General features: G+C 44.1%; 1 protein-coding gene across 5 annotated transcripts in view; it reads right to left on the bottom strand.

Moving 5' to 3' along the window:
- LOC117188775 (NPC intracellular cholesterol transporter 1) overlaps positions 1 to 26095 on the bottom strand; it is a 250321-nt gene that overhangs the window by 123698 nt on the left and 100528 nt on the right. For all 5 annotated transcript variants that reach the window (XM_033393141.1, XM_033393139.1, XM_033393143.1 and 2 more), the window contains exon 6: positions 6424 to 6642. In XM_033393141.1, the coding sequence (XP_033249032.1) occupies positions 6424 to 6642 (219 nt within the window). The remainder of the gene's footprint in view (positions 1 to 6423; positions 6643 to 26095) is intronic.

Genomic DNA, 26095 nt, shown 5'->3' with positions numbered 1-26095 from the left:
TCTGGGAATGGCGGGTTGGTATCAGCATTTCGTTCCGGAATGTTCTACAATTGTCTTCCCGATTACCGAACTCTTAGGATCAAAACCATTAGCAAAGGACTATCAAGCTCAAGTAGCATTTAAAGAAATTAAATTAGATTAGCGAGATGGGCAAGTAGTCTTCAGGGGTACGGTTTCAAAATTTTGTCAAAATTTTGTTACTAAATTTTGAAGTATTGCCAGAGATAAATCTGAAGATTCTGAAGATAAGATGAACGCTGAAAATGTACCCGAAAATCGTGTTAATTCGCAACTAAATTGCTGAGTGTGAGATATGTGAGACGACGAAGTATCTCGATCTCTTAAACCTCCTACGGGTGCTCGAGCTACCACTGAAAGACCATTTCAGCGTTTGTATCTCAATTTGATTGGCCAAGAGAGGTAATATCGAAATTTAAAACATTCTCGACCATTTTTCTAAATGTACCACTTTAAAGGAAGTTCGAAAGTTTTCTTTAAATATTGGAAGAAAGATATATTTTCAAGTTTCGGAATACCATAAATTATCGTTATGGGAATGGGATGCATTCCTTAGTAGTATTAATAGCTACCACGCGATTCGGTGGCTCCACCATATTTTATAAAATTTGGCCAAAAAATGATTTCCCATAGTAAAGACTATAATCTGTTGTGATGACTCGAATTGCTAACCAAGGGCACAGCGAACCAAAGACTTCCAAAGAATATGAGTGGATTTTCATAAACATCTGAGAAAGGCGTATGATAGAAACCAAAGCACGTATAACCGTATAATGTATAACGGTAGAAGAAACGACCGTTCTAGATTGGGCAAGAGGTTATCAAAAGAATTTTTAGTTGAGTATAGCTGCAGATAACTTGAATGCTAAGTTAGCTCCAATTGGTACCAAAGCGAGTTATCAAGGAAAAACTGGGTCGATCGATTTACCTTCTGGAAGATGTGAATGGCAAAGAGTTGTAAACCATTTCCTTTTTATACCCGGTAATTGAAAATTGTTGGGGTGTATTCGATTTGTGGGAAAAGTGGAAAAGTGTAAGCCCAGAAGGAAGCGTTCCGACCCCATAAAGTATATATATTCTTGATCAACATCACTAGCCGAGTCGATATAGCCATATCGGTCGGTCCGTCATCATGAGTGCCTAGATCTCAGAGACTATAAGAATTAGAGCAACCAAAGTTGGTATCCACGCTCCTATTATATCGCACCGGCACAAGTGTATTCCAAAATTTCGCATTTCGCAAATTTGAGCAAATTTGTTGGAAATTAACGGCTACGCACTATACGCTTTATTTAATAAGCTCATATGATCTGGGTGCTTTGGAAAGCTTTTATGCATGTGATGTTTTGAAAAGCGATGTCCTTTTTCAAATTTCTACAATGCTTTTATTATCATCGCACTATAACCAACCCAACACTACTGGAGCCTCGTGTGCCTTACATAAGTGCATATGCTGAAAATTAAATAAAACAAATAATACCATCCATTTAAATATAAACGTACATGCATACGAAAGGCGCTCCAATATATATTTCGTCCAACATTTTGAAAAAAATTAATTGAATCGGATATACCGTAAAGAGAAGGTACGTACGAATGTTATGCTAAAACTTGGTCTTACAGATATGTACCAGAGAGTCCTTCCTTAGTGTTCCCGTAAAGCCGTTGCTTATTTTGTTTGTTTGGGATAATTCCACTGCTAGCCTTACGAATTGGTCATGATAACGGAGCCGCCACCCGGTGCTGCTTTGAGATTGTTTTACCCACAAGATAAATCCGTCTTTAGCCTTATCATCGTCAACAGGCCTGCTGACTTCGATGAACTCAGCGAATATGGCTCAGACACTAAATACGACTGCACTAAATGACATACATGGCGACCCAACACGTTTGGTATACATTAATATGAAGGAAAATGTATGACGGCAAAGTTATCTCCATTTCATCACCTAAACGCAATTGCACTAACAACAACATGTGACGCCCAGCGCCAGGAAGACCAAGCGCCGGCGCCACAAACACCACAACAATATCACTAGAAACACCAAGACAAGCCATGAAGACTATAAAATAAGTATTAGTAGGATAAGTAGAACATAAGCGACAAATACATGAAGACCTGCCACATAAGAAATAAATATAAATAAACAAACAATAAAAGATACATAAAACCAACCACAGCTGATCACCACCAATGGGCCCGTAGCACAGCCACCCACGGTCACACCCACAGCTGACCGCCCCAAGTGTGACCATAACCCAAGCTCCAACGGGCACACTATCAGCCGATCCGTACAAACGCGTTAGGGACCCCTCAGCACAACGCGCTAGGGACAGACCGTACGATCAGCTGCTTTTCGGAAATAAAAGGGGCTCCGCCAGAGCGATCAGCATCAGTTCGGCTCCGGCCCGTGGAGAGGTAAGCATCAGTAGCAGCCACCAGCAGCCCCAGCGATCCTCCCATCCTCCTCGGAGCGCAGTAAACCTCCGCCACCTTTCCCCTCGGAGCGCAATAACCCTCCGCAACATTATTTCTCCTCGGAGCGCATTAACCCTCCGCAACATTATTTCTCCTCGGAGCGCATTAACCCTCCGCAACATTATTTCTCCTCGGAGCGCATTCACCCTCCGCAACATTATTTCTCCTCGGAGCGCATTAACCCTCCGCAACATTATTTCTCCTCGGAGCGCGTTAACCCTCCGCAACATTATTTCTCCTCGGAGCGCATTCACCCTCCGCAACATTATTTCTCCTCGCAGCGCATTAACCATCCACAACATTATTTCTCCTCGGATCGCATTAACCCTCCGCAACATTATTTCTCCTCGGAGCGCATTAACCCTCCGCAACATTATTTCTCCTCGGAGCGCATTAACCCTCCGCAACATTATTTCTCCTCGGAGCGCATTAGCCCTCCGCAGCATTATTTCTCCTAGGAGCGCATTAACCCTCCGCAACATTATTTCTCCTCGGAGCGCATTAACCCTCCGCCGCCTTTCCCCTCCTCGGAGCGCATTAACCCTCCGCAACATTATTTCTCCTCGGAGCGCATTCACCCTCCGCAACATTCTTCCCCTCGGAGCGCATTAACCGACACCGACCAGAAGACTACCAGGACCAGCACGCAACCATCCGCCACGTGCGGCCAACCCGAAGGACGACCCCGAAGGAAGAGCCAGCAGAAAAACACTCTCTTTTATTACCGCTCAAAGCCCGCCTTATTCTTGAACCACGAGACTCTCTTTCAGCTACCACACCCAGAGATCAAACAAATTTCTGTGGAACCCGGCGCGACGAGCCGAAGCGCCGTCACAAACATTGGATATAGATGCTTCGCTCCAGAAGTTTTGGGAGCTGAAGAACGTCGACTACCCTACCAAACTTAAGCCCGAAGATGAGCGGGTCGAGAAACACGTTGTGACCACACATGCACAAGATGAAAAAGAAAAGTATATCGTGAAGCTTCCATTCAACACCACAAACCCTGAATTTGGAGATACTACAAGAAGAACTCAATCGTTTGAAATCGGTGGATGAGCAGCTAAGAATACAATAAATACATACATTTCATGCGAGAATATCTAACTTTAATGCTCACTGCGAGGAATAAGATGATATCTATGCTATAACTGTTTGAAATGTGGTCATTTGAGCAACAGGTGTAAGTCCCTATTCAAACAATCATCAAACGATCATCATAGCACCGCGATGACTTTAAAATAACATTGCTCAAGCAGAGTCCGACAGAGGAAGAGCGAAGAGGAGGAGATATCGGAGGCACATGTTTTGCATGATGAACGTAAAGTGGTAGTATTGGCGTAAGTCCATAGTCCATAGGACCAATGTCCTATAAGAGCTAGAGCAACGACATTTTGTATCCAGACTTCTGTGATATGTCCCTATAACAAGTGTATTTCAAAACATCGGACCACAAAGGATAAAAATCTGTGGCATCCACAATTTTAAAGATACGAGAAAGCCAAAAACTCAGAATCGAATGAGAATGATCAATATCTTCTGGACTGCAGAATCTGAACCAGATCGTATCATTATTATAGCCAGAATGATGAAAACAATCAAATTTGGCATCCACACTCCTGTGATATCGGACCTTGACCGTTTTGTGGGGGGGTTATTGTTTCGAAAAGTATATGAGGGCGTATTAAATCAGAAAATTATTACAAGTCCTTAACTGATCGAATATATGAAGTAATATAAAACCAAGGTGGGACTTCCAAATACTAACTTATACTTCATGGTTATTTTTGTATGTTAAAAACAGCCAAAGATGTGCTTTTTGAATTTTTAAATTCCTGAACCTATTCAGTTGAGCTAGAATATATAGGCATTTTTATACCCGATACTCAAAATGAGTATTGGGGTATATTAGATTTGTGGTAAAAGTGGATGTGTGTAACGTCCAGAAGAAATCGTTTCCGACCCCATAAAGTATATATATTCTTGATCAGCATCAATAGCCGAGTCGATTGAGCCATGTCTGTCTGTCCGTCTGTCCGTCCCCTTCAGCGCCTAGTGCTCAAAGACTATAAGAGCTAGAGCAACGATGTTTTGGATCCAGACTTCTGTGATATGTCACTGCTACAAAAATATTTCAAAACTTCGCCCCGCCCACTTCCGCCCCCACAAAGGACGAAAATCTGTGGCATCCACAATTTTAAAGATATGAGAAAACCAAAAACGTAGAATTGTAGAGAATGACCATATCTTTAAGACAGCGGAATCTGAATTGGATCGTATTATTATTATAGCCAGCATCAAGAAAACAATTTCATTTTTTCTCGCCCTGTCTCTCTCTAACACACACGTAGCATAGGCGGCTTTGCTTAGAGTAAAACATTAGCGCCTAGATCTCAGAGACTACAAAAGCTAGAGCAACCAAATTTGGTATCCACACTCCTAATATATCGGACCGAGACGAGTTTGTTTCAAAATTTCGCCACACCCCCTTCCGCCCCCGCAAAGGACGAAAATCTGGGGATATTCAAAAATCTCAGAGACTATTAAGGCTAGAGTAACCAAATTTGGTATCCGCACTCCTGTTAGATCTTACTATAAAACGTGTATCTCAAAATTTCGCCCCACCCCCTTCCGCCCACACAAAGAACGAAAATCTGTTGCATCCACAATATTGCACATTCGAGAAAACTAAAAACGCAGAATCATAGATAATGACCATATCTATCAGATTGCTGAATCTGGATCAGATCGGATCATTTTTGTAGCCAAAAGCAAGAAATCAATTTTCAGTGGCTACGATGCGCCTGACGTCACGCTCAGACTGATTTTCTGTCTCTCTCGTACGCACTTTTTGTCGTGTCGTTTAATATTAGCGGCGTCTGCCGGAGGAGAGCCATACTGACTTAGTATCGGGTATAACCGTAGAGTTGCGGTGTCCGCAGCAACTCACAACGTTCCCCCTCGTTTGTAATGTTTTTGAAAAAATTAATAAATAGCCTTTAAAAACGTGTCCTGGAAACCACAAACTTTCTTGCTATATTTACAATGAATAAATCTATGAAAAAAAAATGGTTTCATATAAATCGGTAAGTTGGTTAAAAAAATATAGCGGTTTGACTTTTGAAAATTGTTGAACCTATTCAGTTGAGCGGCACTGTATGTATATATGTAGCTAAGTAGAAAGTTAGATAAGAAAATTATTGCTGCAGTTTAGAATTGGCCTCGTCCACAAAATAAACTCGAACTACAAATGTTTTGGGACTACCACATGGTTCAATAGGTCGCCAAGTTTATACAGAAAAATTGTGCAATTAACAGGACACAAGAAAATACAAAATATCGATGACAAAAATTTTCGAAAACGGGAAGTGCTTAAAATTAAAACAAACCGTTTTGGTTGAAAACGTAAAACGCAAAAGTAAGTGAAAAAGTAAGTACGCCCTCCTGATACACAAATTAGCACAGATTTGTTTCCGGATTCGCATATGTTTCAATTAATCTTCATAAAAGTAATTGGAAGTAATTGTCGAAGGCAAAAAAATCGACTTTTCTAATCGAAGAGAGCTGTTAATAGTCGTACACAGACTCAAACACTTCCACAAGTATTTGTACGAGCAACAATTTCAGGCAGTGTTTGGATGGCTGGTAAAGGTAAAGGATTCCGAAGGACAGTTGCTCCAATAGATCTTATAAAACTTAAAACAAGGTGAATAATTCCGAACGACAGTTTTCCTTATAGTTGCTATAAAACTTAGCCAATCTTATAAAAATGTTCATACTGTATCGGATAAAAAAAAATTTTTTTTTAATGGAGATTTTTCATCTCCTAGCTCTTAAAGCAGCTGTAGACTAAAAAGTAGTTTTTGCGCGATAACTTACTACTCGCAATACTCATGACTGTATAATTAGGTAATAATACAACTTACATTTATCGCTTTGTTACAGGGAAAAGTGTGTGGGTTTAATGGCACAGTTCCATTTCTTGAAGCATTTGTTGGGTGTTGAATATATGTTATTTGAAATGGAACATATATGTTGTTTACATCTCCCATATAATTAAACCACTTTGAAGGACTACAGCGTGATGCAGGATAAGCTCCACACATTAGATCAAGTGCTAATTGACCGGTTTGTGGCACAGAAACCTATGAACAGAGAAATAAATAATTAACAATTGACCACCAAAACTATCCCGATTAAAATAATATACATACTAAATAAATAAAGAAAAAATATATGACTTATTGAAGCATTAACGTAAATTTGACACCATTACCACCAATTTAGCTTGTGCCTAACCTCAAATTTGGCTGACACTATCCCGGTAGAGAGTTCCAAGCTTACTGCGTAAGCCTCCAACACTCTGATAGGTTGCTAAAAAAAAGTTTTGTAGTAGTAGAAGTTAGTAGTCTTAGGACGGGAAGATGAGGATGAAACATTGCACTGATTTTGATTTGAGAGAGCTATGGGGGCCTCTTCTTCTTAGCCTTGTATTCTTTTACAACCAAATGATCTGGCCAAAATTTGTTTCAACAAATGGTAACGAATTGAATTGGGAGACGCTTATCTTAAGGGAAGCTATCTCCCTGGCATTAGAGAAGTTAAATTTCTCCACATTTAAGCCGACGGATTTTGTTTTGCTTTATATAAATGCAGTTAGATATTAGGTCTAGTTTAGGCTAGCCATGGTGGGATACCTAACAGTGGGTTTGGCACCACAGGTCTAGTTCCTGTGATGGCAATATCCGGTGGTTCGGGTCCTTCTTAAGGCACGGTCCGCGGCTTTATTTACCCGGTAATCAGTCAGAATATGTGATCTTATAATTTATGCAATTTAAACAGCATATTTTATCGTTTGCTATCGTTATTGGCAAAGGGGACAAATTTTTGAGCAAACAAAAAAATGCATTAATAACGATCCAACGGTTTGGGAGATTTTTATAAATTATACCAGCTGGCTCTGCGCAGACGTTGTTCTGCCACGCAACAAAAAAATTTGCCTAATTAAATGTGGCTAATTTACAGCGAACAATTTTTAGATGACCCGGTGAACTTTTTTCCGCCTTAGAGGTAATAAATAAGCAGATTCTTGATTTTATCATGTTTATTATATCCGATACTCAAAACGAGTATTGTGGTATATTAGATTTGTGGTGAAAATGGATGTGTGTAACGTTCAGATGGAATCGTTTCCGACCCCATAAAGTATATATATTCTTGACCAGCATCAATAGCCGAGTCGATTGAGCCCTGTCTGTTTGTCTGTTTGTCTCTCTTTCCGTCTGTCCGTCCCTATTAGCGCCTAGTGCTCAAAGACAATAAGAGCTAGAGCAACGACATTTTATATCCGGACTTCTGTGATAAGTCACTGTTACAAATATATTTCAAAACTTTGCCCCGCCCACTTCCGCCCCCACAAAGTGCGAAAGTCTGTGGCATCCACAATTTCAAAGATACGAGAAAACAGAGAATCGTAGAGGATGACTTTATCTTTTAAAATGCAAAATCTAAACCAGATCGTATAATTATTATAGCCAGAATCAAGAAAACAATTTCATTCTCTCTCGCTCTGTCTCTCTCTAACACACAGGTTTCATGGTCGGTTTTGCCTATTGCAAAATATGAGTTCAAGGATCTCAGAGATTATAAGAGCTGCAGCAACCAAATTTGGTATCCACATTCCTGTGATATCGGATCTTGACCTTTTTGTCTCAAAATTTCGCCACACCCCCTTCCGCCCCCGCAAAGGACGAAAATCTCAGGCAAACTATTAAGGCTAGAGCAACCAAATTTGGTATCCACACTCCTGTTTTATCTCACTATAAAACATATATCTCAAAATTTGGCCCTGCCCCTTTCCGCCTCCACAAAGGATGAAAATCTGTGGCATACACAATATTGAAGATTCGAGAAAACTAACGCACAATCATAGAGAATGACCATATCTATCAGATTGCCGAATCTGGATCAGATCGGATCATTTTTATAGCCAAAAGGAACAAATCAATTTGCACTGGCTACGCAGCGCCCGACGTCACGCTCAGACTGATTTTCTGTCTCTCTCGCACGCACTCTTTGTCGTGTGGTTCAATATTAGCGGCGTCTGCCGGAGGAGAGCCATACTGACTAATTATCGGGTATAAATGTAGAGTTGCGGTCTCCGCAGCAACTCACAACGTTCCCCCTCGTTGTAGTTGCAAATGATGTTTGGGAATACTTTCTTCATGTGCTCGTCTTTTCTTGTGACAAAGTTACAGAAATTCTGAAGAAATTAAATCAATCCGCTCGATTCGTCGACAGGTACTTGACCATTACCGATAGTCAGCAATCGCTCTGAGAAATCTTCAGCAGATGTATCATTTTGCAATGCAACTCTCATGTTTGTTATCAGCTGAAGTTTCTTTAAATAGCGCCATAGATTCGATGATTTTAGGTAAGCGTTTATTTCGTCGGTACGGCTGATACGCAGTTTTTTGCAAGTTTTCATATAGGTTCTTCAATATTTAGAAGATTTAACAGCAATTTTAATGCTGAACGTGCCGTACGGAATCCTTCTAACAATATGGCTGCTATCAAAAAGTATACAATACCAAGATGTTGCATGAGCGACCAAAAAGCTGTTCTATGGCGGGTCCTAACATTAGGACCCAAAAGGCACGAGGGAGCGCGCGGGGTTTCAATTCTGAGACATCAGCGACCACGCTGCCCTACGGTTTCGGCACGCAGACATGCTTTCACACCGACTCGACGCTGACCGAGGCATTGACGAAGCCGAGTAGCATTTCGGAGGCGAAGGTAGCGTAAAAGAGAATTGAAGTACTAGCCCCGCGCGCCCGTACCATGAAGCGTCAAACGAAAATTGAAAAAGCATTTGTTCCTCATGCAACATCTTGGTATTGTATAGTCTTTGCTGCTATTCAACAGCAACTGCAATTTTATATCTCGCAAGAAAAGTGGCTAAAACCATTGACATCAGGAATGTCTTACCAGTTCCACCAGGGTCATCCAGGAAATACAAATCACCATTTCCTTCATCAATTGTCTTCAATAAGGTATCACAAACTTTTGTTGGGGATTCAACAGGAGTACCTTTTTTTGAACTGCTAAATTTCATTCCTGGTTATCATATTCACGTTCCCGTTTAAATTCTCGATTAAATGTCTCATTCCACGATTTGGCATTCCTAACCTGTGTAGTAAACTACCGCATATGAGGAAACACATGTCTTCGATCAATAATCGTTCGTTCTTTTGCTTTCGTAGCTCAAACGAGTTTTTGTTTTGCTTCAGCTGCAACTGTTCTCCTCATATTAGCGTTTGTCTGGTTTGATGGCCATTTGTTTCGAAATATTATTTGATTTTAATTTTGACCAAATTTTTTAGTATGGAGTTTTCTCTGGTATTTATTTATTTATTTATTAAATTAACAAATTATCTGTTAATAATGGTACTTAATTACTAAAGGCGGAAAAAGAGAAGTCAAAAGTTAGCTAAATTTAAGTGATTATAAATATTGCATGCAATTAGTTTAAGAGACAGATCAGGGGATAGGGTTTGGCAGAGGGAGTTATAATTAAGGCATAAAACCCTAAAAGGTTCATGATCAGCATAATTAGACCTACATATGGGTAAACGGATAGGCCTAAAAGTACGGGTAGGTCTAGATGGAACGGCCAAGTCAATCTGCCCCAAGAGAGTTTGGGAGTCAACAGTCCCGAGAAGGAGCTTGTGCACAAACATTACGCCATTGCATATTCTGCGATGGTGCAACGACGGCAGGTCAATAAGATTTAGCCTAGACCGGTAGTGTGGCAAGATTCTACCCGAGTCCCAGTTAAAGTTACGAAGGGCAAAAATTTAAAATTGATTTGCACGGATTCAATAGCAACCTGCTGCTCTTAATAGTGCGGGCTCCACACACAAGAACAATACTCCAATATAGGACGTACTAACGATATGTACAGTTGTTTCGTAACGTACGGGTCGTCAAACTCTTTGGACCAACGCTTGATGAACGCTAAAACACCCTTAGCTTTATTTACAGTTGCAGCTATATGGCTGTTAAAACACATCTTATGATCAAAAAGGACTCCGAGGTCATTTGATCTCGAAATTCGCTCAAGGACATGATTTTCTAGAACATATGAGACAAAATGTGGAGCGCGACGGTAAAATGTCATAAGTTTGCATTTGGAAAGGTTCAGAAAAAGAAGATTAGTTGAACACAACAATAGTAGTTCACTTAGATCCAATTGAAGGCGTGTGTGCAAATACCAATCAGAGTAAGAAAGACAGATTTTAACATCATCAGCATAAATTAGTGTAGAGTATGTTATAACTTGAGGAAGGTCATTCACAAATAGAATAAACAGAAGCGGGCCCAGATGACTTCTCTGTGGCACACCTGAAGTAACATTAACAGTATTTGACAACACGTTAGAAAAAAAGACACGTTGAGTACGGTTAGAGAGATAGGACAAAATCCAATCTAGAAGATTCGTTGGGAACCCTAATAAAGAGAGCTTGTGAATAAGCAGAGCATGGTTCACAGAATCGAATGCCTTGCTGAAGTCCGTAAAAACTACATCCGTCTGCAAACCAATTTGAAAACCACGGTGGATTAGGTTAGAAAACTCAAGAAGGTTAGTCGATGTTGAACGATGTCTGAAAAAACGACGGAAAGCGACGGAGATATCAAGCTTCAACAAAGATGTTGCAGTTGCCGGGTGACCAGGAACTCAAGAAGCTTCGGGATGGCGGAAAGCTTTGCGATACCACGATAGTTTTCAATGTTTGATCTTGAACCTTTTTTGTGAAGCGGAATGATTCAAAATTACTGGGAGACAAGACTGTTCCAAAGAGAGCTTGAAGAGAAAGGTCAAGGGTTTGCAAAGGGACTGGGCACAGTGTTTTAAAATGCAACTTGGTACCTTATCTGGACCCGCAGAAAACGATATGTCCATAGATGACAAACCTTCCAGAACAACGCTTTCCTCGAAAAAGGGCAGAAAAATGCTGTTAGCTTGAGGTAGCTGGTATAGATACGGAGTGGATGCATTGTAAATATGAGATGAGTACGTTGTTTGGAAAAAGGTAGCGAATTAATTTGCAATACAAACAGCATAAGCTTCTGTTTTGTTCTGGTAATGAAGGGACGGAGGAAAAGACTTACGCTTAGAGTTAACAAACGAATAGAATTTTTTAGGATCACTACGAAAGTTACTACTACATTGTGAAAGGTAATGATTATAACACTGACTATTAACAGCAAGGAACAGAGAACGAGCGGAGGAGTATAGAGGTTAAGGCCGACGTGGAGCCCGACTTCTGGTACTTTTTATAGAGCCGGGATTTATTGTTTTTTAAGTATGACAAATACTTGGAGAACCAGGGAGGCTTGGATGATACGGGTACAGTGATGTCTGGAACAAATGTATTAAGGGCGGAGTAAATAGAGCTATAAAACGAGCTAACAGTTGCATCTATGTTCGGTAATGAATAAAGAAACGACCAATCAACACGCGAGAGATGTAGATCTAAATCGATAAAGTTTGTTTTGCGAAAACACTTTATGTGGCAAGGAGCCATGGAACTGTCAACACAACCAGATCGGGTACACTCAAGGGATATCGACAAATATATTGGGCTTGCTCTGGATACCGTAGCAAGAGAAGCATCGTTAACAAACACGAGGTCAAGAAGTCTGTCCCTAATGTTTTTAACGGCATTAATTTGGACAAGGGAAATATCCGTTAGCCCATTGATAAAGTCATTATGGCGATTGGGAAGCAACAGGTTAGCGTCATCACAAGGCAGCCAAGAAAGAAATGGGAGGTTAAGGTCCCCCATGACAATAATTCGATCATTGCACCCTAATGCAGATACGACAGTATTAATTGCTGAGAGGTGGTGTAAGTAAAGCTCAGCATCAGACCTGGGAGGAATGTAAGAGCAGGTTAAATAGAAAAATGCCGAGCCAACACGAACTTTGACTGCAACAAATTCAATTCCATGGATGTTATTGAATGGGAATAACTCAGATGAGAAAACAGATTTAACTGCAATCAGAACCCCACCTGCAAAAGATGGTCGGTCCATTCTATAAATAGTGTAACTATCAATGCAAATTTCATGATCATTGACAGAGGAGTTAAGCCAGGTTTCGGTAAACGCGATGGCAGCAAAATCAAAGGACGCACTACTGATGCATAATTGTATGCTCAGGCCATATTGACGGTTCTAGAGAACTGGATAGTAAAGAATCAGGAAGAAGAATTTTAAAGGATGATATGTTGCGCTTATGTTTAAATGTAAATTTAGTCACAACTATATCATCAGGCGAAGCGTTAAGTTTAGAGGAAAGATGTTGTTTAACGTCCTCCGTTGTAGCCTCAGTAATAAGACGAGAAACAAATATTGCTTTCCGAGGGACCACTGCTCTAAGTTGAAGTCCCGAGCGAGATCGAGATGGTGGAGCAACTCCTAAAAGAGATCTCGGTCCTGGGGCAGAAGAATTGGCAGCAACGGCTGGAGCAGGAATTCGCAAGACATCACCAGCAACCAACACACCCGCACTAGGAGCACTCACCACGTCAGAAGTGACGGCAGCAGAAACTGCAAGGATGGGATTGATGCTGTTGGGAACTTGGATGCTCGAAGGAAGCACATTGCTCGGTGTAAAGAACACCGGAGCCACCGTTGGCGGATTTACAGATAACGGCGAGGCATGACCACACGGAGTAACAAATGCTTCCGATGGTTGAAGGTGGGAGGCAGGCGTACCAATCGGATTAGGTTGCAAGAGATTGGTATCATTATGCAGAATTTTCCGTCTAGCCCAAGAAACTGCGATTCAAGGGCAAGAAATTTCTCGTTGAGAGCCACAAATTGTCACAAACATCCAGAAACCCAGTTCGAGTCTCTCATAAATGTGCGCATTTCTGCCTCAATCTCCCGACAAGCCAGACATGACCAAGACAGGCCCATGCGTTTCCAGATCAGATCATTTAGCCGGCCAAAATTTCCGCCACCAGCACATTTTATGTGGGCAAAATTGTCGCACAGCCAGCAGCTAAGGAATGAATCACCAATGATAACACCACCGAATTCACATTTCTTTGCACTACAAACGATTGCCATTATTGACAGCAGTAAAATCACTGTGCACGAATAATAAAATAACGGAGTGAGAGCGCAGGTAAAATGGGAGAGCAGACAGCAGAGCGAGCCCGACAATCAGCTGCAGCGGCAATAATTCAAAGCAGATGATCCAACGAAGTGCAGGAAACGAGCAGTAAACTCACCAAAGCAGAGACACAAAAGAAAAGTCCACAAAGAGGGAGAGTATAGGCAATCCAGAGAGAGTGAGAGCAAAAATGCGAGCAGCAGGCCCGCTTATGCTGACGAGAGAGTGTGGGCGATGCAAACGCTGATGCACAAGAACAGTGCACACCGAAGAAGCGATAACGAAAAGCAGACTGGGAAAAAAACAATAACAAATTGCCTGCACGAGTCCGATGCGTTACGTTGCGAATATTGAATTTATGTTAAACACTTGTTTACAAACGAAACACTGGTGATTAACACAAAGTAAAATCAAATTAAAGAGATGCGATGATATATCAAAACAAAGTCACAACAATGTTGTATGATATTTAAGCAAAGGGCGGAGAATGCAGGAGCAAGAAAAAAACACAACCGGTTTAAGAAAGAGCTAGAAGCGAATATGTGCCAAAAAATCTTGTCGGAAAGAGATCACCCATGATCAGCCGATTATCTCCTGCAGGCTCTGCGATAGCGTAGTGCACGCAAAATGCTCCGGGTTTACAGGCCTCGTGGGCGATGCCATAGCAAAACGTAAAAGTAGTAAAATGGATGCAGGACCGGAAACTTAAGCATCAACAGAATAATCAATAAGATTAAAAAACGATTCTTTTGGGGTGGTTGTCAGGAGTCAGTAACTGATTGGATCCGTCGATGTGACCGTTGTGCTATGGCAAAAGGAGCATCTACTAGAGCCGTTTGGGAGTAGTGCAATGGATATAGTAGACCCATTCCCAGCCAGTGACAGTGCAAATAAATATGTGCTCGTGGTAATTGATTATTTTAGCAAGTAGTCCAAAGTATATCCGATCCTAAATCAGGAAGCATCGACAGTGACGAACGTGTTTTTTAATTGGCAAGTGGAGATGGATAACGAAGATAAAGAAAAACTGCGTTCCCCATTGGTGATGGGCTATGGCAATTTTCAATAACAAAATTCGGAGTACTAATGGAATTATATTCTGACCAAGGTAGTAATTTTGAATCTCACACATTCAAAGAAGCATGCGAAACATTAGGAATTCGAAAAATTCGGATCGAATGATAGAACGTTTTAACAGAACTTTAGAGGAGTATCTTAGGAAAGTCGTCGACGCAAATCAGAAAAATTTGGTGAGCTAATTTCAATATATTATTATTTTATTATTTTTATTATTTTATCTTATTTGAATGGCATATCGCTCCGATGTCATTGACGACGTCGGCGGCTGCATTATTTGGGAACGATTTAAGGCTTCCGGCTGGTTTGAAATTCGGCGTAACCCCAACATTTAATGGAACAATCAATAATGGTGATAGAAGGGACCAGTTGAACGAGATTCAAAAATTCATAGAAAGTCACATCCAATTAATGAATGAAAGAACAGAGGCCCGATATGATCTGAAGGCGAACACTGAAGGGTTTCACGTTCGTAATTCTCTCAGTTAGTGCGCAACTATTCCATCCGTTGGGGTTGCTGATCCCCATTGGCATGACGTCCAAAATTCTCCTCCGAAGACTTGGGCACTCTAATTGGAATGGGATGCAGCGATTCCGATGGAATTGCATTCAGGTAGGGAAGGCTTGAGGAAGAATTTGCGGAATCTTCACGCAGTGACCATTACAAGGTATAATTTTCGAGTGGGTGCTCAGCTGTTCAAGTTAACGGTTTAGAGTAATCGAAAACAGTCAAGTCTGTTGTCGATTGCTGGAAGCAAACGCTAAATACGAATACCATACCAAGGCTTGAACTATACGCCGCCACTCTCTTGGCTCAGTTTTGGTCATAAGTCAAACAAGTTCTTGACAAATGCAGAACTGAGAGCGTGTATTTCTGGAAAGACTCGTGCCTTCGCTGTATAATCCAGCGGACTTGGCGTCTCGTGGATGCGACGTCCCTGAACTCCTTGAATCATTTTGGCAAGAAGGTCCGAAACTTTTATGTGAGCCTGAGCGTTTTTGGATGCAAGGGACTCGGAGGTAAAAAGTACGCCCAAGTTTTAATTGGTGTTGATTTCCCAATCAGATATTTTCTCGTTTTTCGTCGTTCATTAAATTAGTTTGAGTATTTGCGGGTATTGTGTACCGGTTTTTGACCATCGACAGGGAAAAAGAGCGCTTTAGGGAGGTAACTGTAAAGGAGTTGCAGAAATCGTCCCTCAAATTGATGGAGATTGTTCAACGAACACTTGAAAAAGGAACCGGCTCTGTCGCCAAGCCTGCAAATGATGGCCCCATTTGTCCAAAAGATGTCAGAAAAAAGGCGAACGTTTTCACTTATCAGGGTGGGAGGCAGGTTGTTGCATGCTCCTGTGCCGCTTGATGCCAAGTTTCCAATTCTACTGCCCGCCAAGAGTCACTTAGTTAAACTTTTTTTTGAGAAATTTGAACTTAAAAAATTGTCATGCCAATCCAAAGACACTAGTTAGTCGGCTAAGACAGAAGATTTGGGTCGTAAATGCACGTCAGGAATGCACTCATATAGTTAGGAGACGCATCCACTCTTTTCGCTACAAAGCGAAATTGATGAGTCAGATCATGGGAAATCTGCCGGCAGACAGAAAAATAGAAAAGGTCGTCCATTCCTGATTTGTGGCGTGGACTTCTGTGACCCTACTATCGTCTCGCTTCAGATTCGAGGACGTCCGCCTATCAAAATGTATATCGCGGTATTTGTTTGTTTCCCTTCCAAGGCCGTCCATTTAGAACTTGTCCCGGACCTGTCAACTAATTGTTTTTTTCTGTCGTTTAAAAGCTTCATCGCAAGATACGGCCTTTCGCATAGGATGTATTCCGACAGCGGTACCAACTTCGTCGGAGCCTGAAACGAGCTGAGGACGCTGCATAAAGCGTTCCAGGTACAGCAGACCAGCCTGCGGACGTTCGCAGCGGAGCAAGGGGAGCATCCCCCCCCCCACGAGCACCCCACTTCGGTGGTTTGTGGGAGTCGGCGGTCAAGTCGTTGCGCTTGAAGAGTCCAGTCCTGAGTGTTACAGCCCGAACTGCACCATCCGCTCCTGGGTGACCAGGACCAGTGTACCAAGTTGAATGTTGTTGGCTACAGTGTTCCACTTTGTCCGCTTCTGCAGCAACGTGAAATATTCGGACGACCAGCGACGCCAGAACATGTGTACCACCAGTTTCAACAGTGCTGCGTCGACTGGTTCATTCGGGTCCGATGACAAGGGATGCAGAGGTCTAAAATTCATCACCGCTTCGCCTTGTGTGATAGCACTCGCAAGATCTTCATAGTTTACTTCTGTGCTGTTAGTGCATTTCACAAGCAGCTGTTTAGCCACCTTCACGGCGCTCTCCCATTATCCTTCAAAGTGAGGGGAGCGTGGGGGATGAAGTGAAACCTGACTCTTCGCAGGATGCATTCGTCGTCAATGGGCTTCTGACTTGGCGAGTCGAAAGCTCTGTTGAGCTCTCGTGACGCACCTACAAAATTGGTAGCGTTGTCGCAAAATAGGTCAGAACTCAATCCACGCCTTGCAAAGAGCTTAAGTCGCGAAGCATACTATTTGTATGCACAGATACACCTTTACTAGGCGTTTTCCTTGACTATAAACAATATAGCGCAATCCGCCCTCCATTTCAGCTGCAGTAAGGTTGCCTGTTTCATTTAAGTTCGATCTCATCGATATTCTACGCCAGCGAAAAATATAGCAAAAACTCGCTGCAATTTGAGGAAATCACTTTCAAATTTGTACCTCCCCACAACATCTTACTTCTCATTGCCTTCTAGTTTACCACCTATCAGCGAAAACTTACATTTCCTCTCCTCCGACACTGTTTAGATTTCCTCACTCCAATTAAATTTGGCCCAGTCATCTGCTGCATCCATTAGAAATTCTGGACCATTCCACAACATCGTTGACTTGCTCAATTCTGTCACCAATAATCCCCTAGATACAATATCTGCAGTGTTAGATTTTGTGTCGACCTTGAACCAATCCTGTACAAATGTGAGCTCTTGTATTTGAGCCACCCTGTTGGCAACGAAGGAGGTCCATCGACTAGCATGTGACGACAGGTGATTTAACACAATTGTGTAACCCGTAAAATAGTTAACTTTCTCTACCAGTATGTAAAGGCACGCACATACCTTTGCCATTAGCTTGGCCACTAACAATGCCCCTTGTAACTCTAAGCGCGGCAAAGATGTTACCCTAACTGGTAAGGCCTTGGACTTGGCCGTTACCAGTCGCACCGAAATTCCTCCCCTTTCATCCCTAACACGAGCATAAATTACGCCGCCAAAAGCTCTGTTGGATGCGTCTAAGAAACCAAACAGTTGCAAAATGCATAGGTCGGCCGTAATCGGAATTGAGGATCGCAGACTTGAAAATTTGTCAATTAGTTTCAGTTCTTCTGGCTGGCGAAAATCCTCTAGATGAACCCTCCACGAGGGTGCCGGCTGGGCAATGGACAAGGGTAATGCACTGTCGCTTGCTCTGTCCGGGGTAATGCAGTGTCTAGCTAAGGGTACGGTCCGGCGTGTTCCCGATTCAAAGTCGGGGGAACCGAACCAGGGCCATGGCTAGAGGTGCCTGGCGGTCAGGCCTAAAACGCTAGGGGGTGGTCCCCCCGAAAAATATTAACCAGTATGGACCCTCGGGCCAAACATGGAGGCGAAGATAGATGAAGCACGGGTTGGGATGTCAACCCCAACGTCGGTGGGAAGCGTGACTGCTACCACCGGCAAGCACGGGGAGGAGCAATCCTCTCTGCGTGTCGCCAGCGGTCAGTTGTAAAGCTACTGCCACAACAACAACAACAAAAACAACTCACTCCGCAGCCTGCAAGTTGAGCCGCACAGATGCCGTAGTCGACACAGACACGGATCTGGAAAGCGTGCTCTCTCTAAGCAGGACGGAGGAAGAGAGCCTTCTCCGCTCTCCGGAACCAGGCACCAGGGGATGAAGGCCAAAGCACAATACAAAGCGGCCCTCAACATCAAAAGCCGGCTGCAGGGTAAAGCAGACATCTCCCAGGAGGAGAAGGTAAAGCTAGCCTGGGCCGAGCAGCGAGTAGAGCAGGGCCGGCTGCATTACGCTCAGATGCCACAGATGAGGGCGTCAAATGGCGAATATGCCAATAAGGTGGAGGAGATGATGGCCACCAAGAGGCAACGCTCGACTGAGAGTGCCATTAAAGACATTCCGGCGAGCAAGCGGCAACGCGGGCCCAAGAGTGCAGCCCCTCCACCGAAAGTGGCCAAGAAGCCAGCAAAACCGAAAGCGAAGGTCAGTGATGTGACTAAACGACATTTGATCGTGGCACTCATCGACCGGAGCAAGGAAATGGCAAGATGTCAGCGGCACAGTGGAGGCTGGTGCACGCGCGTCTCGTCGACGCACTGTTTGCACACATGGAGGAAGACCCCGCGGCCCCAATGCCCACGTTCGATGGTGCTGGGTGGCTAAATGGGGTTAAGATCCTAAAGTGCAACGACGATCCAACCCTAAGGTGGCTGCCGCGTACGGTCTGCCAACTGGAGGCTATATGGGAGGGGGCCAACCTGGAGGTTGTGGACCGGGAGCCTAAGGCGAAGGTACTCTTCCCCATCACAATCCAGGGGGACCGAGCGCTGATGGAGCTTCAGCGGTAAAACGCGGACGTGCCAACGACCGATTGGAGGATCCTACACATTCGTAGCCCACTACCCAAAGAGGGGGGCCAATGTGTGATCCTCCAAATAAACAAGGAGGCAGAGGATCTGCTGTATCCCAAGTTCGGGAAGATGGCGTGGGGCATGGGTAGCGTCTACCTGCGCCTCAAAAAGCGCCACCCTAAGGACAAGGACGCGCATACCCTGCAGGTAGGCGAGGTGGAAAAGGACTTAGGTCTCGAGTCCATCGTGGAGGCCGCCCAGGGTCTTGCGCTTGAGGACGAAGATGAGGAAGACGGTGACCTGACGCTAGTAGTCAACCCGTCGGGTGCAAGTGAGCCAGCCACCCATGCTGAGTGTGCTGCAGCTCAACTTGCATAAAAGCAAGGTAGCGTCGGCGGAGCTCCTCATCGCCATGGAGCAAGGGCTCGCCGACATAGCTCTAGTCCAGGAGCCCTGGATTGCGACAGGCAATTCAGTGGCCGGACTAAAGTCCTCAAATCACAACCTGTTCTACAAAACATCGGTAAGCAGGAACAGAACCGTCGTACTCGTACGAAAGGGAATCCATGCTCACCTTATGTCTCATTACAGCACGGATGACCTGACGGTTGTGATGCTGGAAAGTGAGGAAAAGCGCCATCTGGTGGCTTCCTGCTACATGGCTCACGACAGACCCGCACCACCCGACGAACTCAGGAGCCTGGTGACAGAAGCCGGCACCAAAAACTATCAACTCGTCATCGGGACGGACGCCAATGCCCACCACAATGTGTGGGGAAGCACCGACATCAATGATAGAGGTGAGTCACCCTTAGACTTTATACTAGCAACTAATCTATATATAGCAAACGTCGGGGAGAAGCACACCTTCGTAGGTCCGACCTCATCCAACGTGCTAGACCTAACACTTGCAACGGGAAACAGTACTACGGTATCTAGCTGGAGGGTCCTCGAAAGACCCTCCTTCTCAGATCACAAGTACATTCAGTTTAAGTGCGACTTCAAACATTCTTCGAAGGTTACAGTCTATAAAAACCCCCGAAATACAAAACTGGGAAAAGTTTAAAAAGACAGTTACTTCGAAGCTCGCGAGTCCGGGTACAGTGAAATCCGCGGAGGACATAGAGAAGTCTCTAGAGACCCCATCCATCGTCCATCGTGGAGGCCGCCCAGGGTCTTGCGCTTGAGGACGAAGATGAGGAAGACGGTGACCTGACGCTAGTAGTCAACCCGTCGGGTGCAAGTGAATCCATGCTTACCTTATGTCTCATTACAGCACGGATGACCTGACGGTTGTGATGCTGGAAAGTGAGGAAAAGCGCCTTCTGGTGGCTTCCTGCTACATGGCTCACGACAGACCCGCACCACCCGACGAACTCAGGAGCCTGGTGACAGAAGCCGGCACCAAAAACTATCAACTCGTCATCGGGACGGACGCCAATGCCCACCACAATGTGTGGGGAAGCACCGACATCAATGATAGAGGTGAGTCACCCTTAGACTTTATACTAGCAACTAATCTATATATAGCAAACGTCGGGGAGGAGCACACCTTCGTAGGTCCGACCTCATCCAACGTGCTAGACCTAACACTTGCAACGGGAAACAGTACTACGGTATCTAGCTGGAGGGTCCTCGAAAGACCCTCCTTCTCAGATCACAAGTACATTCAGTTTAAGTGCGACTTCAAACATTCTTCGAAGGTTACAGTCTATAAAAACCCCCGAAATACAAAACTGGGAAAAGTTTAATAAGACAGTTACTTCGAAGCTCGCGAGTCCGGGTACAGTGAAATCCGCGGAGGACATAGAGAAGTCTCTAGAGACCCCATCCAACGCGTTACTGGACGCCTACCACACATCGTGCAAACCCTCGAGGACGAAGAAGAGGTCCAAGCCACTCTGGTGGAGCCGGGATCTCTCTCTTCAAAGGGACAACCTCAAGGAATTCTTTAAGATCGCCAAACAAGCGAACGAAGGGATCGTCTATGAGGAATACAGACTCCTACTCAGGAGCTACAAGAAGGAAATACGCAAAGCACAACGGAACTCGTGGAGGACCTTCTGCTCCAACACCGAGAAAGTACCAGAAACCGCACGGCTACGGAAGCTGCTCTTTAAGCAGCCCACCATACAAAACCAATTAAAGCTAGATGACGGACAGTGGACAGAGGGCAGTGATGAAGCCCTAACAGCACTAATGGCGGAGCATTTCCCTGGTTGCACCGAGGTTGCTGATGCCAAAGAGCACCAGGACCTAGCAACCGATGAACAACACACCCCAACAGATCTGTTAACCACTAAGCGAATCCACTGGGCAATAGACTCCTTTGCGGGCACAAAAGCACCAGGACTAGACGGGATATTCCCAGCCATGATGCAGGTGACCAAAGAGGTGATGGCTCCATGGGTGACCCCATGGCTTTCCGCAATATTCACAGCATGTTTACGTACGGGCTATATCCCTGTCCAATGGAGAACCTCGATAGTTGTCCTTCTCCCAAAGGCAGGAAAGTGCAGCCATGCGAGTCCCAAGGACTATAGACCGATAAGCCTTACCTCCTTTATACTAAAAACACTAAAAAAGCTGCTGCTTACACATCAGGAATGAGGTAGGAGGACTGATGTCTACAAACCAACACGCCCGATTGAGAAAATTTCAGATGAATAAATCGGGAATCTTGATAGGTGGAGATTACCTCAGAAAATGAAAAGAGAATTTTGAATTAAATGGAAAGAAGATTATTTGCACACACTACAACAAAAAAAGAAATGGAAAATAGGAATGCAGAATATTTAAAAAGCACAGATTGTATTAATAAAAGGTGAAACCTGTCACCTAGCTAGATGGCGCTTAGGAAAAATAGAAGAAATACATAAAGGTAGGGACGATAGAGTCAGAGTATTAACTATAAAACATCAAGATGGGTTTATAAAACGACCTATAACTAAAATTTGTCCATTGACTGGAATTGAGTCAGAAGAGCAAAACTCAGGAATGACTCCAAAGGAGAACAGAAGTACTCGTAGTAGACCTCAAGTGTCCAAGCTAGGACTAATGGCAGCATTGTTAGTGCTTGTGTTATGTTGCCAAGTATCAAATGCAAACATTGCTGCCAGAAGGAAGGCGAAGTGGTCAATTGAAAAAATTAACAGTTCCACTTCGATATATTTGGACCCGATGGGGGACGTTAAAAATAGTCGCCTCATCCTGGGATTTAATTTTTTATTAATAATGTCTTAGATAACGCGGAAAGACAAATTGCAGACTTGGAGGAAAATAATAAACTTTTCATGACTTAGGAGAATAAAAGAAAGAAGCGAGCACCACTTTATCATATATTGTTTGGGATAATGGACGGCGAAGATAGGGAAACGTTGGAAGGAAATATGAAAAATTTATTAGAAAACCAACATAACCTAGATGATTTAAAAAAGAAACAAACATAAGTGATAGATATATCCTCCAAAGAACTACCGAGGATATAAATTTGAGCTTTAGAAGTATGAGCGCTAGGGTAGAAAACATAACGGAAGCATTAAAGGTAAGTTTTTATGTGTACAAAGAATCTATAAATTTCTTTATGGTAACAAAGCAACTAAGCTCCTTAATTGAAGAGTGCAATAAAATTCAATCAGCAGTTATTAATCTACTGATAGATATTAATAATGGTAGACTAAATCGAAATATTTTATAACCTATACAGCTAAAGGGAGAAATAGCAAAAATAAAAGATAACTTGTTAGAAACATTGGTGCTTCCAGAAAAAAGAACAGGAACAGAATTGAGGGAAATGTACAGCCTATTAGCAGCGAAAGGAATTTTTGTTGATAACAAATTAATTCTGAACGTGAAGATTCCCCTGTTTGGTAGGGACGCATCCCATTTGTTTAGGATAATTCCAATGCTGATTGAGCATGAACAAGAATTGGTCAATGTAGATTTCAGCTCCAGGTATTTAGTATATATCTTCAAAATTGATTCTTACCATTCGATGACTGAAGCTACCTTGAAAAAATGCCAAAAATGGCAAACAAATAGAAAAGTATGCAAAGGTAATTGGCCTTGGAGCAATGCCAATGCTTGTGAGATAGCTCCTTTCAAGCCAAAAGGAAATTCATATTGCGTGCATAGGAATATAGCAGTGACAAGATCATTTTGGGTCGAATTAGAAAGGCAGGGTAGTTGGCTCTTCAAAGTTCCAGTAAACACTAATGCTAGAATTCAATGTAGTAACTCAAATCAAGAACTAATTGATCTTCCGCAACAAGGAATTTTAACAATAACAATCACAGTATTCAAACAGAAAGCTACGAGCCAATTTCATCCTTTTATATAAGTAATATACGTTAAATACCAAAAATTGTTTGGAATCCTGGACTGTTAGGACGTCTATCCTGGAAGGCTGGACCCTCCACGAGGGTACCGGCTGGGCAATGGACACTGCATTACCCCGGGCAAGGGTGATGCACTGTCGCTTGCTCTGTCCGGGGTAATGCAGTGTCTAGCTAAGGCAATAGTCCAGAGTCTTTCCGATGTAAAGTTGGGAGAACCAAACCAGGGCCATGGCTAGAGGTGCCTGGCGGTCAGGCTTAAAACGCTAGGGGGTGGTCCCCCGAAAAATATTAACCTGTATGGACCCTCGGGCCAACTATGGAGGCGAGGAACGATCAAGCACGGGTTGGGATGTCAACCCAAACGTCGAGGGGAAGCGTGACCCGCCACCGGCGGGCCGGGTAGGAGTAATCCTCTCTGCGTGTCGCCAGCGGTCACACCTCGGACTTGGCGGGAGCAGGACAGGTCAGTTGTAAAGCTACTGTCACAAAAACAACAACAACCCACTCCGCAGCCTTCAAGCTGAGCCGCACAGATGCCGTAGTCGACAAAGACACGGATCTGGAGAGCGTGCTCTCATTAAGCAGGACGGAGGAAGAGAGCCTTCTCCGCTCGCCGGAACCAGGCACCAGCTCCCTAAGCCAAAGCGCAATACAAAGCGGCCCTCAACATCAAAAGCCGGCTGCAAGGAAAGGCTGACATCTCCCAGGAGGAGAAAGTCAAGCTAGCCTGGGCCGAGCAGCGAGTAGAGGAGGGCCGGCTACACTACGCTCAGATGACAGAGATGAGGGCGTCGAATGGCAAATTTGCCTAAATGGTGGAGGAGATGATGGCCACCAAGAGGCAACGCTTGACTGAGAGTGCCATTAAAGACACTCCTGCGAGCAAGCGGCAACGCAGGCCCAAGAGCACAGCCCACGTGACCAAACGACATCTGATCGTGGCGAGGAGAATGGCAAGATGACAGCGGCACAGTGGAAGCTGGTGCATGCACGTCTTGTCGACGCACTGTTTGCGCACATGGAGGAAGACCCAGCGGCCCCAATGCCCACTTTCGATGGTGCTGGGTGGCTCAATGGGGTGAAAATCCTAACGTGCAATGATGACCCAACCTTAAGGTGGCTGATGCGCACGGTCTGCGAGCTGGAGGCCATGTGGGAGGGTGCCAAGCTGGAGGTCGTGGACCGGGAGCTTATCCCGTCCAAACCTAAGTCGAAGGCACTCTTCCCCATCACAATCCAGTGGGACCGAGCGCTGAAGCTCCTTCAGCGGCAACACGCGGACGTGCCAGCTGCAGATTGGAGGATCCTACACATTTGTAGCCCACTACCAAACGAGGGGGCCAAAGTGTGATCCTCCAAATAAACAAAGAAGCAGAAGTTCCGCTTTACCCCAAATTCGGGAAGATGGCGTAGGGCAGTGTAGGTCTACCTGCGCCTCAAAAAGCGCCACACCGAAGACACCCTACAGGCCGGCGAGGTGGAAAAAGACTTAGGTCTTGAGTCCATCGTGGAGGCCGCCCAGGGTCTTGCGCTCGAAGACGCAGAGGAAGAAGACGAGGACGGTGACCTGACGATGCTGAGTGTACTGCAGCTCAACTTGCATAAAAGCAAGGTGACGTCGGCGGAGCTCCTCATTGCCATGGAGCAAGGGCTTGCCGACATTTTTCTAGTCCAGGAGCCCTGGATTGCGACAGGCAATTCAGTGGCCGGACTAAAGTCCTCAAATCACAACTTGTTCTACTCAACATCGGTAAGCAGGAACAGAACCGTCGTTCTCGTACGAAAGGGAATCCATGCTTACCTTATGTCTCATTACAGCACGGATGACCTGACGGCTGTGATGCTGGAAAGTGAGGAAAAGCGCCTTCTGGTGGCTTCCTGCAATATGGCTCATGACAGACCCGCACCCCCCCCACGAACTCAGGAGTCTGGTGGCAGAAGCTGGCACCAGAAACCATCAACGCGTCATCCGGACGGACGCCAATGCCCACCACAATGTGTGGGGAATCCCCGATATCAATGACAGAGGTGAGTCACTCTTAGACTTTATACTAGCAACTAATCTATACATAGCAAACGTTGTGGAGGAGCACACCTTCGTAGGTCCCACCTCATCCAACGTGCTATACCTAACACTTGCGACGGGAAACAGTGCTCTGGTATCTAGTTGGAGAGTCCTTGAGAGACCCTCCTTCTCAGATTATAAGTACTTTCAGTTTAAGTGCGAATTCAAACACTCTTCGAAGATAACAGTCTATAGAAACCCCCGGAATACAAACTGGGAAATGTTTAAAATCCGCGGAGGATATAGAGAAGTCCCTAAAGACCCTATCAAACGTGTTA

The sequence above is a fragment of the Drosophila miranda genome, chromosome 4 (genome assembly GCF_003369915.1).
Source record: "Drosophila miranda strain MSH22 chromosome 4, D.miranda_PacBio2.1, whole genome shotgun sequence".
NCBI lineage: Eukaryota > Metazoa > Arthropoda > Insecta > Diptera > Drosophilidae > Drosophila > Drosophila miranda.
This window is presented reverse-complemented; position numbering and strand designations above follow the sequence as displayed.